This window comes from Bombus pascuorum, chromosome 6 (genome assembly GCF_905332965.1).
Source record: "Bombus pascuorum chromosome 6, iyBomPasc1.1, whole genome shotgun sequence".
Taxonomy (NCBI): Eukaryota; Metazoa; Arthropoda; class Insecta; order Hymenoptera; family Apidae; genus Bombus; species Bombus pascuorum.
In genome coordinates this window covers 18,180,375-18,200,490 of record NC_083493.1, presented here as the reverse complement: position 1 = coordinate 18,200,490, position 20,116 = coordinate 18,180,375, and the positions used below count along the sequence as shown (strand labels likewise).

The 20,116-nt window shown below is 60.1% G+C and overlaps 2 protein-coding genes across 2 annotated transcripts; both read right to left on the bottom strand.

The window, feature by feature from the left end:
• Window positions 1-7,860: 7,860 nt before the first annotated feature.
• Window positions 7,861-13,648, bottom strand: LOC132907952 (uncharacterized). Its single transcript, XM_060961406.1, has 2 exons — window positions 11,177-13,648; window positions 7,861-11,121 (listed from the first exon to the last, which is right to left on the bottom strand). The coding sequence occupies exons 1-2, from the start codon at window positions 13,646-13,648 to the stop codon at window positions 7,861-7,863; spliced, it is 5,733 nt and encodes a 1,910-aa protein (XP_060817389.1).
• A 567-nt stretch (window positions 13,649-14,215) lies between these two features.
• Window positions 14,216-19,994, bottom strand: LOC132907951 (uncharacterized). The gene is made up of 2 exons (XM_060961405.1): window positions 17,532-19,994; window positions 14,216-17,476 (listed from the first exon to the last, which is right to left on the bottom strand). Exons 1-2 carry the CDS (start codon window positions 19,992-19,994, stop codon window positions 14,216-14,218), a joined length of 5,724 nt encoding a protein of 1,907 aa, XP_060817388.1.
• Between the last annotated feature and the right edge of the window lie 122 nt (window positions 19,995-20,116).

Here is a 20,116-nt window from a genome sequence, read left to right as displayed (position 1 = left end):
ACCCAACCTAACCCCAACCTAACCCCAACCTAACCCCAACCTAACCCCAACCTAACCCCAACCTAACCCCAACCTAACCCCAACCTAACCCCAACCTAACCCCAACCTAACCCCAACCTAACCCCAACCTAACCCAACCTAACCCCAACCTACCCCAACCTAACCCCAACCTAACCCCAACCTAACCCAACCTAACCCCAACCTAACCCCAACCTAACCCAACCTAACCCCAACCTAACCCCAACCTAACCCAACCTAACCCCAACCTAACCCCAACCTAACCCCAACCTAACCCCAACCTAACCCCAACCTAACCCAACCTAACCCAACCTAACCCCAACCTAACCCCAACCTAACCCAACCTAACCCCCAACCTAACCCCAACCTAACCCCAACCTAACCCCAACCTAACCCCAACCTAACCCCAACCTAACCCCAACCTAACCCCAACCTAACCCCAACCTAACCCCAACCTAACCCCAACCTAACCCCAACCTAACCCCAACCTAACCCCCAACCTAACCCCAACCTAACCCCAACCTAACCCAACCTAACCCCAACCTAACCCCAACCTAACCCCAACCTAACCCCAACCTAACCCCAACCTAACCCCAACCTAACCCAACCTAACCCCAACCTAACCCCAACCTAACCCCAACCTAACCCCAACCTAACCCCAACCTAACCCCAACCTAACCCAACCCCACCCAACCCCCAACCTAACCCCAACCTAACCCCAACCTAACCCCAACCTAACCCCAACCTAACCCCAACCTAACCCAACCTAACCCCAACCTAACCCCAACCTAACCCCAACCTAACCCCAACCTAACCCCAACCTAACCCCAACCTAACCCCAACCTAACCCCAACCTAACCCAACCTAACCCCAACCTAACCCCAACCTAACCCCAACCTAACCCCAACCTAACCCCAACCTAACCCCAACCTAACCCCAACCTAACCCCAACCTAACCCCAACCTAACCCCAACCTAACCCCAACCTAACCCCAACCTAACCCCAACCTAACCCAACCTAACCCCAACCTAACCCAACCTAACCCCAACCTAACCCCAACCTAACCCCAACCTAACCCCAACCTACCCAACCTAACCCAACCTAACCCCAACCTAACCCCAACCTAACCCCAACCTAACCCCAACCTAACCCCAACCTAACCCCAACCTAACCCAACCTAACCCCAACCTAACCCCAACCTAACCCCAACCCCACCCCAACCCCACCCCAACCCCACCCCAACCTAACCCCAACCTAACCCCAACCTAACCCCAACCTAACCCCAACCTAACCCCAACCTAACCCCAACCTAACCCCAACCTAACCCCAACCTAACCCCAACCTAACCCCAACCTAACCCCAACCTAACCCCAACCTAACCCCCAACCTAACCCCCCAACCTAACCCCAACCTAACCCCAACCTAACCCCAACCTAACCCCAACCTAACCCCAACCTAACCCACTAACCCCAACCTAACCCCAACCTAACCCCCACCCAAACCCCAACCTAACCCCACCAACCTAACCCCAACCTAACCCCAACCTAACCCCAACCTAACCCAACCTAACCTAACCCCAACCTAACCCCAACCTAACCCCAACCTAACCCCAACCTAACCCCACCTAAACCCCAACCTAACCCCAACCTAACCCCAACCTAACCCCAACCTAACCCCAACCTAACCCCAACCTAACCCAACCTAACCCCAACCTAACCCCAACCTAACCCCAACCTAACCCCAACCTAACCCCAACCTAACCCCAACCTAACCCCAACCTAACCCCAACCTAACCCCAACCTAACCCCAACCTAACCCCAACCTAACCCCAACCTAACCCCAACCTAACCCCAACCTAACCCCAACCTAACCCCAACCTAACCCCAACCTAACCCCAACCTAACCCCAACCTAACCCCAACCTAACCCCAACCTAACCCCAACCTAACCCCAACCTAACCCCAACCTAACCCCAACCTAACCCCAACCTAACCCCAACCTAACCCCAACCTAACCCCAACCTAACCCCAACCTAACCCCAACCTAACCCCAACCTAACCCCAACCTAACCCCAACCTAACCCCAACCTAACCCCAACCTAACCCCAACCTAACCCCAACCTAACCCCAACCTAACCCCAACCTAACCCCAACCTAACCCCAACCTAACCCCAACCTAACCCCAACCTAACCCCAACCTAACCCCAACCTAACCCCAACCTAACCCCAACCTAACCCCAACCTAACCCCAACCTAACCCCAACCTAACCCCAACCTAACCCCAACCTAACCCCAACCTAACCCCAACCCAACCCCAACCTAACCCCAACCTAACCCCAACCTAACCCCAACCTAACCCCAACCTAACCCCAACCTAACCCCAACCTAACCCCAACCTAACCCCAACCTAACCCCAACCTAACCCCAACCTAACCCCAACCTAACCCCAACCTAACCCCAACCTAACCCCAACCTAACCCCAACCTAACCCCAACCTAACCCCAACCTAACCCAACCTAACCCAACCTAACCCCAACCTAACCCCAACCTAACCCCAACCTAACCCCAACCTAACCCCAACCTAACCCCAACCTAACCCCAACCTAACCCCAACCTAACCCCAACCTAACCCAACCTAACCCCAACCTAACCCCAACCTAACCCCAACCTAACCCCAACCTAACCCCAACCTAACCCAACCTAACCCCAACCTAACCCCAACCTAACCCCAACCTAACCCCAACCTAACCCCAACCTAACCCCAACCTAACCCCAACCTAACCCCAACCTAACCCCAACCTAACCCCAACCTAACCCCAACCTAACCCCAACCTAACCCCAACCTAACCCCAACCTAACCCCAACCTAACCCCAACCTAACCCCAACCTAACCCCAACCTAACCCCAACCTAACCCCAACCTAACCCCAACCTAACCCCAACCTAACCCCCACCCAAACCCCAACCTAACCCCAACCTAACCCCAACCTAACCCCAACCTAACCCCAACCTAACCCCAACCTAACCCCAACCTAACCCCAACCTAACCCCAACCTAACCCCAACCTAACCCCAACCTAACCCCAACCTAACCCCAACCTAACCCCAACCTAACCCCAACCTAACCCCAACCTAACCCCAACCTAACCCCAACCTAACCCCAACCTAACCCCAACCTAACCCCAACCTAACCCCAACCTAACCCCAACCTAACCCCAACCTAACCCCAACCTAACCCCAACCTAACCCCAACCTAACCCCAACCTAACCCCAACCTAACCCCAACCTAACCCCAACCTAACCCCAACCTAACCCCAACCTAACCCCAACCTAACCCCAACCTAACCCCAACCTAACCCCAACCTAACCCCAACCTAACCCCAACCTAACCCCAACCTAACCCCAACCTAACCCCAACCTAACCCCAACCTAACCCCAACCTAACCCCAACCTAACCCCAACCTAACCCCAACCTAACCCCAACCTAACCCCAACCTAACCCCAACCTAACCCCAACCTAACCCCAACCTAACCCCAACCTAACCCCAACCTAACCCCAACCTAACCCCAACCTAACCCCAACCTAACCCCAACCTAACCCAACCTAACCCCAACCTAACCCCAACCTAACCCCAACCTAACCCCAACCTAACCCCAACCTAACCCCAACCTAACCCCAACCTAACCCCAACCTAACCCCAACCTAACCCCAACCTAACCCCAACCTAACCCCAACCTAACCCCAACCTAACCCCAACCTAACCCCAACCTAACCCCAACCTAACCCCAACCTAACCCCAACCTAACCCCAACCTAACCCCAACCTAACCCAACCTAACCCCAACCTAACCCCAACCTAACCCCAACCTAACCCCAACCTAACCCCAACCTAACCCCAACCTAACCCCAACCTAACCCCAACCTAACCCCAACCTAACCCAACCCCAACCTAACCCCAACCTAACCCAACCTAACCCCAACCTAACCCCAACCTAACCCCAACCTAACCCCAACCTAACCCCAACCTAACCCCAACCTAACCCCAACCTAACCCCAACCTAACCCCAACCTAACCCCAACCTAACCCCAACCTAACCCCAACCTAACCCCAACCTAACCCCCACCCAACCCCCACCCCAACCTAACCCCAACCTAACCCCAACCTAACCCCAACCTAACCCCAACCTAACCCCAACCTAACCCAACCTACCAACCTAACCCCAACCTAACCCCCCAACCTAACCCCAACCTAACCCCAACCTAACCCCAACCTAACCCCAACCTAACCCCAACCTAACCCCAACCTAACCCCAACCCAACCCCACCCCAACCTAACCCCCCCCAACCTAACCCCAACCTAACCCCAACCCAACCCCACCCCAACCTAACCCCAACCTAACCCCAACCTAACCCCAACCTAACCCCAACCTAACCCCAACCTAACCCCAACCTAACCCCAACCTAACCCCCTAACCCAACCTAACCCCAACCTAACCCCAACCTAACCCCAACCTAACCCCAACCTAACCCCCAACCTAACCCCAACCTAACCCCAACCTAACCCCAACCTAACCCCAACCTAACCCCAACCTAACCCCAACCTAACCCCAACCTAACCCCAACCTAACCCCAACCTAACCCCAACCTAACCCCAACCTAACCCCAACCTAACCCCAACCTAACCCCAACCTAACCCCAACCTAACCCCAACCTAACCCCAACCTAACCCCAACCTAACCCCAACCTAACCCCAACCTAACCCCAACCCAACCCCCACCCAAACCCCAACCTAACCCCAACCTAACCCAACCCCCAACCTAACCCCAACCTAACCCCAACCTAACCCCAACCTAACCCCAACCTAACCCCAACCTAACCCCAACCTAACCCCAACCTAACCCCAACCTAACCCAACCTAACCCCAACCTAACCCCCAACCTAACCCCAACCTAACCCCAACCTAACCCCAACCTAACCCCAACCTAACCCCAACCTAACCCCAACCTAACCCCAACCTAACCCCAACCTAACCCCAACCTAACCCCAACCTAACCCCAACCTAACCCCAACCTAACCCCAACCTAACCCCAACCTAACCCCAACCTAACCCCAACCTAACCCCAACCTAACCCCAACCTAACCCCAACCTAACCCCAACCTAACCCCAACCTAACCCCAACCTAACCCCAACCTAACCCCAACCTAACCCCAACCTAACCCCAACCTAACCCCAACCTAACCCCAACCTAACCCCAACCTAACCCCAACCTAACCCCAACCTAACCCCAACCTAACCCCAACCTAACCCCAACCTAACCCCAACCTAACCCCAACCTAACCCCAACCTAACCCCAACCTAACCCCAACCTAACCCCAACCTAACCCCAACCTAACCCCAACCTAACCCCAACCTAACCCAACCTAACCCCAACCTAACCCCAACCTAACCCCAACCTAACCCCAACCTAACCCCAACCTAACCCCAACCTAACCCCAACCTAACCCCAACCTAACCCCAACCTAACCCCAACCTAACCCCAACCTAACCCCAACCTAACCCCAACCTAACCCCAACCTAACCCCAACCTAACCCCAACCTAACCCCAACCTAACCCCAACCTAACCCCAACCTAACCCCAACCTAACCCCAACCTAACCCCAACCTAACCCCAACCTAACCCCAACCTAACCCCAACCTAACCCCAACCTAACCCCAACCTAACCCCAACCTAACCCCAACCTAACCCCAACCTAACCCCAACCTAACCCCAACCTAACCCCAACCCAACCCCCACCCAAACCCCAACCTAACCCCAACCTAACCCCAACCTAACCCCAACCTAACCCCAACCAAACCCCAACCTAACCCCAACCTAACCCCAACCTAACCCCCAACCTAACCCCAACCTAACCCCAACCTAACCCCAACCTAACCCCAACCTAACCCCAACCTAACCCCAACCTAACCCCAACCTAACCCCAACCTAACCCCAACCAACCCCAACCTAACCCCAACCTAACCCCAACCTAACCCCAACCTAACCCCAACCTAACCCCAACCTAACCCCAACCTAACCCCAACCTAACCCCAACCTAACCCCAACCTAACCCCAACCTAACCCCAACCTAACCCCAACCTAACCCCAACCTAACCCCAACCTAACCCCAACCTAACCCCAACCTAACCCCAACCTAACCCCAACCTAACCCCAACCTAACCCCAACCTAACCCCAACCTAACCCCAACCTAACCCCAACCTAACCCCAACCTAACCCCAACCTAACCCCAACCTAACCCCAACCTAACCCCAACCTAACCCCAACCTAACCCCAACCTAACCCCAACCTAACCCCAACCTAACCCCAACCTAACCCCAACCTAACCCCAACCTAACCCCAACCTAACCCCAACCTAACCCCAACCTAACCCCAACCTAACCCCAACCTAACCCCAACCTAACCCCAACCTAACCCCAACCTAACCCCAACCTAACCCCAACCTAACCCCAACCTAACCCCAACCTAACCCCAACCTAACCCCAACCTAACCCCAACCTAACCCCAACCTAACCCCAACCTAACCCCCACCCAAACCCCAACCTAACCCCAACCTAACCCCAACCTAACCCCAACCTAACCCCAACCTAACCCCAACCTAACCCCAACCTAACCCCAACCTAACCCCAACCTAACCCCAACCTAACCCCAACCTAACCCCAACCTAACCCCAACCTAACCCCAACCTAACCCCAACCTAACCCCAACCTAACCCCAACCTAACCCCAACCTAACCCCAACCTAACCCCAACCTAACCCCAACCTAACCCCAACCTAACCCCAACCTAACCCCAACCTAACCCCAACCTAACCCCAACCTAACCCCAACCTAACCCCAACCTAACCCCAACCTAACCCCAACCTAACCCCAACCTAACCCCAACCTAACCCCAACCTAACCCCAACCTAACCCCAACCTAACCCCAACCTAACCCCAACCTAACCCCAACCTAACCCCAACCTAACCCCCACCCAAACCCCAACCTAACCCCAACCTAACCCCAACCTAACCCCAACCTAACCCCAACCTAACCCCAACCTAACCCCAACCTAACCCCAACCTAACCCCAACCTAACCCCAACCTAACCCCAACCTAACCCCAACCTAACCCCAACCTAACCCCAACCTAACCCCAACCTAACCCCAACCTAACCCCAACCTAACCCCAACCTAACCCCAACCTAACCCCAACCTAACCCCAACCTAACCCCAACCTAACCCCAACCTAACCCCAACCTAACCCCAACCTAACCCCAACCTAACCCCAACCTAACCCCAACCTAACCCCAACCTAACCCCAACCTAACCCCAACCTAACCCCAACCTAACCCCAACCTAACCCCAACCTAACCCCAACCTAACCCCAACCTAACCCCAACCTAACCCCAACCTAACCCCAACCTAACCCCAACCTAACCCCAACCTAACCCCAACCTAACCCCAACCTAACCCCAACCTAACCCCAACCTAACCCCAACCTAACCCCAACCTAACCCCAACCTAACCCCAACCTAACCCCAACCTAACCCCAACCTAACCCCAACCTTTTTTTTTTTTTTTTTTTTTTTACGTGGGGAAATCCTCATGGACACCCTTCCCCCAATGGGAGTCGGGTAGTGTCGGACTCTTACCGACTAAAACCACCACGTGGCTGCTCGTACGCACAGGGAAGAAGAGGGCCCAGGGGTATCACGGTTGAAAATCTCCTGTAAGCCCTCCTCTCATCGTCTTCCCTCCTAGTGCGGAGGGGATGCTTCGCTGTGACTCCCGGGGCAGCCAACCCCGGGGTCATCTTCCTCTTGTTGTTTCCGTATCCGTTGGGGGAGATGGCGGCCTCCCCCCGTTGCGCCCACTTCTCTCGCGTCGTATCCTTGCCGGGTGCTCGGCTCGGACCCTGAGCCGCTCCGCCCGCTCCTTCGCGAGCATGATTTGCTCGCAAAAGTCCCTCACTGCCTCGTAGTCCGACCGGCTACGTAGCAGCGCCTCCACGATCCTCCTCGGGGACAGGTCGTCCCCGATCTTCACCGTCAGGGTGTGTCTCTGCATGGCCCACGCGGGGCAGTGCTGCAGAGTGTGCTGGGCGTTGTCCTCCGCCTCCCCGCAGTGGTGACAGATGTTGGTCACCTCCTTCCGAATCTTCTTCAGGAACTCCCCGAACACTCCGTGCCCGGTGAGCACCTGGGTCAGCCTGTAGGTCAGCGGAACGCCCCGCGCTTCCTTCCACCTGTCCCAGACGGGCAGGACCGCGTCTACCGCGCGGTGGGACGTCTTCCTCGCCTCCTTCTCCAGTAGGAGCCGCCACCTCTCCCATGTCTCCTCTTCTTTCTCCTTCCTCACCTGCGGAGCGTCTTCGTCTCGATCCCCGTCCCTGACCCTCGTGGCTCCGTACACCTTTTGAAGGGCCAGGGCTTGCAACGCGTATGGAGGGGATGCCGCCAGGACGGTCGCGGACGCGTGCGACACCGTCCTGTACCCTCTCGCTATCCTCAGAGCGGTGGTGCGTTGAACCGCCCGCAGGAGTGCCTGACTTCGCCTGCTCGCGGCCAGATCCCTCGCCCAGATGGGCGCACCGTACATCGCTCGGGCTCTGACCACCCCGTCGTACAGCCTGCGCACCGCTCTCCCGGCGCCTCCGATGTTCGGCAGGATGCCGCACAGGGCGTTGGCCGCCGCCGCCACCTTTGGGGCGAGGCTCTCGAAGTGGGGCTCGAACGACCATTGGTCGTCGATGATGAGGCCGAGGTACCTCAGTTGGCTCCCCACCCGGACCCCTACCCCGTCCACGTCGATCGTCAGTCCATCCGGGGGCGGTCCTCTGCGTCTTCCGTCGTAGAACCCGAGCGCCTCCGTCTTGGCCGCGGCGACCTTCAGCCCCAGTTCTCCGATGGCCCCCGCCGCTCGCCGGGTGGCCTCCGTGGCAGCCTCCGCCGTCTCGTACCACCAGCGCCCTCCTGCCACGACCAGGGTGTCGTCCGCGTAGCAGATCAGTCCCGTGCCTCTGGGCATCGGAGTGCGGAGCACGTAGTCGTAGGCGGTTATCCACAGCATCGGTCCCAGGACCGAGCCCTGCGGCACCCCGCGCTCCACCGCTCTTCTCTCCTCTCCCTCCGTGGATCTGTACGTTATCCACCTCTCCCGGAGGTATGCCCCGATTATCCTCCGGAGGTACCCCGGAACCTCGAAGAATCGCAGGGCCTCTCTGATCTTGCTCCACGGGATCGAGTTGAAGGCGTTGGTGATGTCCAGGGAGACCGCTATCGCGATCCCTTCTCGAGCCACCACTCTCTCCACCCCCTCTCTCAATCTGCGGATCGCGTCGATGGTGGACCTCCCGCGACGGAACCCGAACTGGTTGTCGTGCCAGCCTGGTACCCTGGACTCCATGTGCGCCCCCAGACGGGAGGCGATTACTCTCTCGAAGAGCTTGCCCACCTCGTCCAGGAGGCATATCGGCCTGTACGCCGATGGGGACTCCGGCGGTCGACCCTCCTTCCTCAGCAGCACCAGCCTCGCCACCTTCCACGCCCGGGGGTATGCGCCTTCCCTCAGGCATCTGTTGTACAGATGCAGCAGGCGGGGGGCCATGATGTCCATGGTCTCCGCCCACACCCGCCCGGGGATTCCGTCCGGCCCCGGCGCCACGTCCTTGGCAGCCATCTTCTTGGTGGCTGCTTCCAGTTCCTCCCTCGTTATGTGCGCTCCGGGTTGATCCGTCGCCGGTCCGCCGCCGCCGCTCCGAGTGCATCCCCTCTCCTCCGGGGGGGCCTGTTCCGTATCCTCGCGGCGCCTCGGGGAGTCTTCCTCCTCTTCGCCTCCTTCTTCTTCCGGTCGTGGGAACAGCGCGTCGATCACCCGTGCTAGTAGTTCCCGATCCATGTTCTCGGTTATCGGGGGAGCCGCCGGCCTGAGTTTCTTCAGCACCGTCTTGTACGGTCTTCCCCATGGATCGGATTCCACGGATTCCAACAGCCGTTTCCACGACGCCTCTTTCGCTTCCTTTATGGCCCTTTGCAGGGCCATTCTGGCTTCTCTGTGGGCCCTGTACCTCTCGAGGATCTCCTCTTCGTTGCGGTTCCGCCCTCTTCTTCTCGCCCTGGCGAGCAGCCTGCGGGCTCTGTGGCAGTCGTCTCGCAGGTCCGCGATCTCCCGCGACCACCAGTAGACGCTGCTGTTATCGCGCCTAGACCCGGCGCTGGTTCGCGGCATGGAGGCGTCGCAGGCTCTCCTCATCCATTCTCCCAATTCCTGCGCCTCCCCGTCCACGTTGCCTCGGTTCTTGTTCCTCTTCGCGTCCCAGCACCAAGCCGCTACGGTGGCCGTTGCCCGAAGCATGTCCCCGTCCCTCTCCTTCAGTTTCCATCGGCGAGGAGGGGGCAGCCCCGGGCGGCTCGATGTCCTTCCCTCGGCGTTGTTGTTGTTGTCGCCGCTCGTGCTTCTCTTGGCGGGTTCGATGTCCATTAGCACGTAGAGGTGGTCCGCTAGCGTTTCCATCTCTACGGCCACCCGCCAGTTCCTTATTCTGGGGTGGAGCCTCTGCGTCGCCCACGTCAGATCTATGACCGACGCTCCTCTCCGCCCCACGTATGTGGACTCCGAGCCTCTGTTGACCAGCACGAGACCGAGACCCGCGGCCCAGTCCGCCAGTTCTCTGCCTCTCGTGGTGGTTCTGTCGTTGCCCCACGTCGTGGAGTGGGCGTTGAAGTCCCCCAGTACGAGCACCTGTCGGGGGAGAAGCCTCCTTACGCACTCTCCCATCTCGTCCAGTAGGTCCTCGAACGCCCGGATGTCGCAGTTGGGAGAGATGTATACCCCCACCACCACGAGGTCCGTCCATTCGACCGCCACGAACCCGTTGCCTCTTTCCGCGATTCGCCCGGAGACTCCCGAGGTACACGGCCAAGTGATGGCGACCCATCCGCTTAGATCTCCCGCCCATTGGGGGGATGCGGGGATGTTGTACGGCTCCGCCACCACCGCCACGTCGGTCCTGCTCTCCCGGATGGACTGGTAGAGCAGGTCCTGGGCCCTTCCGGCTCTGCCCAAGTTACACTGGAGGACCCGGAATTTACTCGGTCACCTCCATGGCCTCCCCCGGGCCACTCACTCCGATGGTGCTATCCTTCCCTCCGACTGGTGGGTTGCCCGACAGGCTGGCCTGCTCCGTGGCTCCGGTGACGCCCTTGCTCGTGGTTGTCGCCGTGGCCTCTGCTGCCTTGGCCATCGCCGTTCTCCGCGCCCTTCTCCTTCCGGATGGTCCTACCTCCGGTGGTTTGCACGCCGCGCTTCCCATCCTGTGTTTTGACGGGGCTCCTTTTGCCTCGCAGATGGGGCACCTCGGCGATGCGGCCGTGCAGTTCCTCGCCCTGTGCCCCTCTTCTCCGCACCGGAAACACAGGTGGGTTCTTCTCACCGGGGAGACGCACATCGCCGCCATGTGGCCCACCTCCAGGCATCGGAAACACTGGAGCGGTCTCCTGGGGAGTGCGATCACCTTTGCCCTGGTCCACCCCAGTGTGACCCTCCCCGCTTGAGCCAGTTTACGGGCTCCGGCCACGGGGCACTTGGCGTAGAATATCCCCATGCCGCTTCTAGATGTTCCCGCGCTCCATGCTCTGACGTCGCGGGGCTGGCAGTCCGCCGCCCTGGACAGCTCCTCCAGCAGTTCCTCCTCGTTCAGGGATATATCGACCCCCACCAATTTGATCTCGGCCGTCGGTACCGGGACTGATACTCTGACGGTGGAGGGGTCCAATACCCCGGCTAATCGCGACGCCAACTGCGTGGCCTTGCTCATGCCGGCGTCGTCCGGGATATTGATCACCATGGCCCCGGTCGCCGCCTTTCTCGTTCGGACGTACTCCAGTCCGCATTTCTGGAGGGTCTTGTCCCGTCTCGCCTCCGCCAGGATCTCCTCGTACGTCTTCGGAGCCCCTTCCCTCAGCGTGAGCGTTACCGCCGATGACGTTGGGGGGGGTCGGAGTGCTGGCCGCACGACCGCCGATCCCGCCCTGCCCGCCACCGTCGCGTACGTCCGTTTCGCCGGTTGGGCTCCTGCCTTCTTCTCTCCGTTTCCTTCTCTCCTCCTTTCCCCTCCACCTAATGCGGCCGGGGTCGTCCTTGGCGGTTGCCCGGCTGGTCCCACCGCCGATCTCGTCCTGTTTGTTTGTGGCGCTATGGGGAGGGGGGCGCCGTGGCCCGCTTCTTTCCTCCTCTGTTCCCTGACCTTCCGTCTCGCCTTCCGCGAGACCATGGTCCTCCATTCCCCGTCCGTCTCCTGTCCCTGTCCCGCTTGCTGTTGAGAGGGTTGGGAGGATTGCGGGGATTGTTGGGGAGGCTTCGGGCCCGCCGTCCGCGGCATCGTCGTCCGCTCTTTGTCGCCGCTGATATTCCCTCCTGTCGCTTGTCTCGGCAGGCTCGTTCCCCTGAGGGCTTCCCTGAGCTCTTCCCTCAGGGTCCCCAACAGGGATGGGCCGAGGCTGCTTATCGACTTCTTTAGCATCTCTATTTCCGATGCGATGTCGTCCTTGGCCCTCCCGCTGCTCCGGGGAGCCTGCGCCTCCGTCGGGGACGGCGCCGCTGTCTCGGCCGTGCCTTTCAGGAACCTATTTATCCTTTGTTCCAACTCCTCGTTCCTCCTCTTCAGGCTTTCCACCTCTCTTTCCAGCGCCTCCCTCTTCTTCCTTTCTTCCAGGAAGTCTGGCACCCGGGAGGTGGTTGTTTGGTGGGACCATGCCGCGACGGTGTACTCGACCGCGTCCTTGAGGGTTTTGACGTACGTCCCCTTGAGGTTGGAGGACGTCGCCGCCACCTTCAGGACCTCGGCCTGATGTCGCCGTACTTCGGCGTCCACGTCTCTCGGTGAGGACCCTTGGATAACGTTCCTCAATCGGTCCGACACCTCTGGAGTCACTTTCGTTATTTTCCTCTTCTTGCCCCTCGCGGTGACCGAGGCCATTGACTCCTCGTCCTCCGATCTGCCATCCGAGGTCGACTCCTTTCTCATCCGAGACGACTCTATCGAGCCGTCTATGGACCTGTGCCCATCTTGCGCTTTCACTTTGTCCCTGACGTTCTTGGGGATTTTGAACGTTTGGAACACGTTGCCGCTGTGCTCCGCTGCGGTTGGAAGCGGGGTTGACGGGACCGCGAGCGGGGCGAGCGACGGCGTCGGTGTCGGTTTCCCTCCCCGGCCGTCGCTTCTTCTCCTGTCCACGGGTCCCGCCCTCTCCGCTTTTCTCTCCCCGCTTCTTCCGCGGTTCTTTGCCGCTTCGATGTTGTTCGCTTTTGTCCTTGCGGGAGGCCCACCCTCGCGGGTCTCCTCCATCGCGACGTCTTCCATTTCTTCACCGGACGCGTTTACGCGTATGGGGGCCCGGTGGCCCACCCCCACACGGCCACGGTCGCTAGCTAACGACGCAGTGGGGCCCGCTTGACCACCCACTCCTGCGCCGGTACTGGGGTATCCCTCCCCTGCACCGTAAACGTCGATTTCTTGGTTATCCTGCATATCCATATATCCATATTTTTTCTCTTTCTTCTTCTTCCTCCTTCCTCCTTCCTTCTTCATCAGGTGCATGGTTGACGAGCCATGCCCTCGTTTGCTTTGCCACTCACTCTTTCGCACCCTACCCCGGTCGGGACCGATGCAGGATGACGGGGAGCCCCACGTGAAGGTGAGGTGAGTGGTCTTGACAGATATGGGCCCACCAACTTCTCCGAAGTTCTCCGCACCGGATCAGCGATCTGACGGGCGCCACAGCGCCGACCAGCCGCCACCCGACTATAGGTGAACATCAGATACATCGGGGTTTCTCAGGGCATGATGCTACGCACTGAGAACCCATACCCGCCTCGTGCTCCCCAACCTAACCCCAACCTAACCCCAACCTAACCCCAACCTTTTTTTTTTTTTTTTTTTTTTTTTTCGTGGGGAAATCCTCATGGACACCCTCCCCCCAATGGGAGTCGGGTAGTGTCGGACTCTTACCGACTAAAACCACCACGTGGCTGCTCGTACGCACACAGGGAGGAGGACCCAGGGGTATCACGGTTGAAAATCTCCTGTAAGCCCTCCTCTCATCGTCTTCCCTCCTAGTGCGGAGGGGATGCTTCGCTGTGACCCCCGGGGCAGCCAACCCCGAGGTCATATTCCTCTTCTTGTTTCCTGATCCGTTGAGGGAGATGGCGGCCTCCCCCCGTTGCGCCCACTTCTATCGCGTCGTATCCTTGCCGGGTGCTCGGCTCGGACCCTGAGCCGCTCCGCCCGCTCCTTCGCGAGCATGATTTGCTCGCAAAAGTCCCTCACTGCCTCGTAGTCCGACCGGCTACGTAGCAGCGCCTCCACGATCCTCCTCGGGGACAGGTCGTCCCCGATCTTCACCGTCAGGGTGTGTCTCTGCATGGCCCACGCGGGGCAGTGCTGCAGAGTGTGCTGGGCGTTGTCCTCCGCCTCCCCGCAGTGGTGACAGATGTTGGTCACCTCCTTCCGAATCTTCTTCAGGAACTCACCGAACACTCCGTGCCCGGTGAGCACCTGGGTCAGCCTGTAGGTCAGCGGAACGCCCCGCGCTTCCTTCCACCTGTCCCAGACGGGCAGGACCGCGTCTACCGCGCGGTGGGACGTCTTCCTCGCCTCCTTCTCCAGTAGGAGCCACCATCTCTCCCATGTCTCCTCTTCTATCTCCTTCCTCACCTGCAGAGGGTCTTCGTCTCGATCCCCGTCCCTGACTCTCGTGGCTCCGTACACCTTTTGAAGGGCCAGGGCTTGCAACGCGTATGGAGGGGATGCCGCCAGGACGGTCGCGGACGCGTGCGACACCGTCCTGTACCCTCTCGCTATCCTCAGAGCGGTGGTGCGTTGAACCGCCCGCAGGAGTGCCTGACTTCGCCTGCTCGCGGCCAGATCCCTCGCCCAGATGGGCGCACCGTACATCGCTCGGACTCTGACCACCCCGTCGTACAGCCTGCGCACCGCTCTCCCGGCGCCTCCGATGTTCGGGAGGATGCCGCACAGGGCGTTGGCCGCTGCCGCCACCTTCGGGGCGAGGCTCTCGAAGTGGGGCTCGAACGACCATTGGTCGTCGATGATGAGGCCAAGGTACCTCAGTTGGCTCCCCACCCGGACCCCTACCCCGTCCACGTCGATCGTCAGTCCATCCGGGGGCGGTCCTCTGCGTCTTCTGTCGTAGAACCCGAGCGCCTCCGTCTTGGCCGGAGCGACCTTCAGCCCCAGTTCTCCGATGGCCCTCGCCGCTCGCCGGGTGGCCTCCGTGGCAGCCTCCGCCGTCTCGTACCACCAGCGCCCTCCTGCCACGACCAGGGTGTCGTCCGCGTAGCAGATCAGTCCCGTGCTTCCGGGCATCGGGGTGCGGAGCACGTAGTCGTAGGCGGTTATCCACAGCATCGGTCCCAGGACCGAGCCCTGCGGCACTCCGCGCTCCACCGCTCTTCTCTCCTCTCCCTCCGTGGATCTGTACGTTATCCACCTCTCCCGGAGGTATGCCCCGATTATCCTCCGGAGGTACCCCGGAACTTCGAAGAATCGCAGGGCCTCTCTGATCTTGCTCCACGGGATCGAGTTGAAGGCGTTGGTGATGTCCAGGGAGACCGCTATCGCGATCCCTTCTCGAGCCACCACTCTCTCCACCCCCTCTCTCAGTCTGTGGATCGCGTCGATGGTGGACCTCCCGCGACGGAACCCGAACTGGTTGTCGTGCCAGCCTGGTACCCTGGACTCCATGTGCGCCCCCAGACGGGAGGCGATTACTCTCTCGAAGAGCTTGCCCACCTCGTCCAGGAGGCATATCGGCCTGTACGCCGATGGGGACTCCGGCGGTCGACCCTCCTTCCTCAGCAGCACCAGCCTCGCCACCTTCCACGCCCGGGGGTATGCGCCTTCCCTCAGGCACCTGTTGTACAGATGCAGCAGGCGGGGGGCCATGATGTCCATGGTCTCCGCCCACACCCGCCCGGGGATTCCGTCCGGCCCCGGCGCCACGTCCTTGGCAGCCATCTTCTTGGTGGCTGCTTCCAGTTCCTCCCTCGTTATGTGCGCTCCGGGTTGATCCGTCGCCGGTCCGCCGCCGCCGCTCCGAGTGCATCCCCTCTCCTCTGGAGGGGCCTGTTCCGTATCCTCGCGGCGCCTCGGGGAGTCTTCCTCCTCTTCGCCTCCTTCTTCTTCCGGTCGTGGGAACAGCGTGTCGATCACCCGTGCTAGTAGTTCCCGATCCATGTTCTCGGTTATCGGGGGAGCCGCCGGCCTGAGTTTCTTCAGCACCGTCTTGTACGGTCTTCCCCATGGATCGGATTCCACGGATTCCAACAGCCGTTTCCACGACGCCTCTTTCGCTTCCTTTATGGCCCTTTGCAGGGCCATTCTGGCTTCTCTGTGGGCCCTGTACCTCTCGAGGATCTCCTCTTCGTTGCGGTTCCGCCCTCTTCTTCTCGCCCTGGCGAGCAGCCTGCGGGCTCTGTGGCAGTCGTCTCGCAGGTCCGCGATCTCCCGCGACCACCAGTAGACGCTGCTGTTGTCGCGCCTAGACCCGGCGCTGGTTCGCGGCATGGAGGCGTCGCAGGCTCTCCTCATCCATTCTCCCAATTCCTGCGCCTCCCCGTCCACGTTGCCTCGGTTCTTGTTCCTCTTCGCGTCCCAGCACCAAGCCGCTACGGTGGCCGTTGCCCGAAGCATGTCCCCGTCCCTCTCCTTCAGTTTCCATCGGCGAGGAGGGGGCAGCCCCGGGCGGCTCGATGTCCTTCCCTCGACGTTGTTGTTGTTGTCGCCGCTCGTGCTTCTCTTGGCGGGTTCGATGTCCATTAGCACGTAGAGGTGGTCCGCTAGCGTTTCCATCTCTACGGCCACCCGCCAGTTCCTTATTCTGGGGTGGAGCCTCTGCGTCGCCCATGTCAGATCTATGACCGACGCTCCTCTCCGCCCCACGTATGTGGACTCCGAGCCTCTGTTGACCAGCACGAGACCGAGACCCGCGGCCCAGTCCGCCAGTTCTCTGCCTCTCGTGGTGGTTCTGTCGTTGCCCCACGTCGTGGAGTGGGCGTTGAAGTCCCCCAGTACGAGCACCTGTCGGGGGAGAAGCCTCCTTACGCACTCTCCCATCTCGTCCAGTAGGTCCTCGAACGCCCGGATGTCGCAGTTGGGAGAGATGTATACCCCCACCACCACGAGGTCCGTCCATTCGACCGCCACGAACCCGTTGCCTCTTTCCGCGATTCGCCCGGAGACTCCCGAGGTACACGGCCAAGTGATGGCGACCCATCCGCTTAGATCTCCCGCCCATTGGGGGGATGCGGGGATGTTGTACGGCTCCGCCACCACCGCCACGTCGGTCCTGCTCTCCCGGATGGACTGGTAGAGCAGGTCCTGAGCCCTTCCGGCTCTGCCCAAGTTACACTGGAGGACCCGGAATTTACTCGGTCACCTCCATGGCCTCCCCCGGGCCACTCACTCCGATGGTGCTATCCTTCCCTCCGACTGGTGGGTTGCCCGACAGGCTGGCCTGCTCCGCGGCTCCGGTGACGCCCTTGCTCGTGGTTGTCGCCGTGGCCTCTGCTGTCTTGGCCATCGCCGTTCTCCGCGCCCTTCTCCTTCCGGATGGTCCTACCTCCGGTGGTTTGCACGCCGCGCTTCCCATCCTGTGTTTTGACGGGGCTCCTTTTGCCTCGCAGATGGGGCACCTCGGCGATGCGGCCGTGCAGTTCCTCGCCCTGTGCCCCTCTTCTCCGCACCGGAAACACAGGTGGGTTCTTCTCACCGGGGAGACGCACATCGCCGCCATGTGGCCCACCTCCAGGCATCGGAAACACTGGAGCGGTCTCCTGGGGAGTGCGATCACCTTTGCCCTGGTCCACCCCAGTGTGACCCTCCCCGCTTGAGCCAGTTTACGGGCTCCGGCCACGGGGCACTTGGCGTAGAATATCCCCATGCCGCTTCTAGATGTTCCCGCGCTCCATGCTCTGACGTCGCGGGGCTGGCAGTCCGCCGCCCTGGACAGCTCCTCCAGCAGTTCCTCCTCGTTCAGGGAGATGTCGACCCCCACCAATTTGATCTCGGCCGTCGGTACCGGGACTGATACTCTGACGGTGGAGGGGTCCAATACCCCGGCTAATCGCGACGCCAACTGCGTGGCCTTGCTCATGCCGGCGTCGTCCGGGATATTGATCACCATGGCCCCGGTCGCCGCCTTTCTCGTTCGGACGTACTCCAGTCCGCATTTCTGGAGGGTCTTGTCCCGTCTCGCCTCCGCCAGGATCTCCTCGTACGTCTTCGGAGCCCCTTCCCTCAGCGTGAGCGTTACCGCCGATGACGTTGGGGGGGGTCGGAGTGCTGGCCGCACGACCGCCGATCCCGCCCTGCCCGCCACCGTCGCGTACGTCCGTTTCGCCGGTTGGGCTCCTGCCTTCTTCTCTCCGTTTCCTTCTCTCCTCCTTTCCCCTCCACCTAATGCGGCCGGGGTCGTCCTTGGCGGTTGCCCGGCTGGTCCCACCGCCGATCTCGTCCTGTTTGTTTGTGGCGCTATGGGGAGGGGGGCGCCGTGGCCCGCTTCTTTCCTCCTCTGTTCCCTGGCCTTCCGTCTCGCCTTCCGCGAGACCATGGTCCTCCATTCCCCGTCCGTCTCCTGTCCCTGTCCCGCTTGCTGTTGAGAGGGTTGGGAGGATTGCGGGGGTTGTTGGGGAGGCTTCGGGCCCGCCGTCCGCGGCATCGTCGTCCGCTCTTTGTCGCCGCTGATGTTCCCTCCTGTCGCTTGTCTCGGCAGGCTCGTTCCCCTGAGGGCTTCCCTGAGCTCTTCCCTCAGGGTCCCCAACAGGGATGGGCCGAGGCTGCTTATCGACTTCTTTAGCATCTCTATTTCCGATGCGATGTCGTCCTTGGCCCTCCCGCTGCTCCGGGGAGCCTGCGCCTCCGTCGGGGACGGCGCCGCTGTCTCGGCCGTGCCTTTCAGGAACCTATTTATCCTTTGTTCCAACTCCTCGTTCCTCCTCTTCAGGCTTTCCACCTCTCTTTCCAGCGCCTCCCTCTTCTTCCTTTCTTCCAGGAAGTCTGGCACCCGGGAGGTGGTTGTTTGGTGGGACCATGCCGCGACGGTGTACTCGACCGCGTCCTTGAGGGTTTTGACGTACGTCCCCTTGAGGTTGGAGGACGTCGCCGCCACCTTCAGGACCTCGGCCTGATGTCGCCGTACTTCGGCGTCCACGTCTCTCGGTGAGGACCCTTGGATAACGTTCCTCAATCGGTCCGACACCTCTGGAGTCACTTTCGTTATTTTCCTCTTCTTGCCCCTCGCGGTGACCGAGGCCATTGACTCCTCGTCCTCCGATCTGCCATCCGAGGTCGACTCCTTTCTCATCCGAGACGACTCTATCGAGCCGTCTATGGACCTGTGCCCATCTTGCGCTTTCACTTTGTCCCTGACGTTCTTGGGGATTTTGAACGTTTGGAACACGTTGCCGCTGTGCTCCGCTGCGGTTGGAAGCGGGGTTGACGGGACCGCGAGCGGGGCGAGCGACGGCGTCGGTGTCGGTTTCCCTCCCCGGCTGTTGCTTCTTCTCCTGTCCACGGGTCCCGCCCTCTCCGCTTTTCTCTCCCCGCTTCTTCCGCGGTTCTTTGCCGCTTCGATGTTGTTCGCTTTTGTCCTTGCGGGAGGCCCACCCTCGCGGGTCTCCTCCATCGCGACGTCTTCCATTTCTTCACCGGACGCGTTTACGCGTATGGGGGCCCGGTGGCCCACCCCCACACGGCCACGGTCGCTAGCTAACGACGCAGTGGGGCCCGCTTGACCACCCACTCCTGCGCCGGTACTGGGGTATCCCTCCCCTGCACCGTAAACGTCGATTTCTTGGTTATCCTTCATATCCATATTTTTTTCTTTCTTCTTCTTCCTCCTTCCTCCTTCCTTCTTCATCAGGTGCATGGTTGACGAGCCATGCCCTCGTTTGCTTTGCCACTCACTCTTTCGCACCCTACCCCGGTCGGGACCGATGCAGGATGACGGGGAGCCCCACGTGAAGGTGAGGTGAGTGGTCTTGACAGATA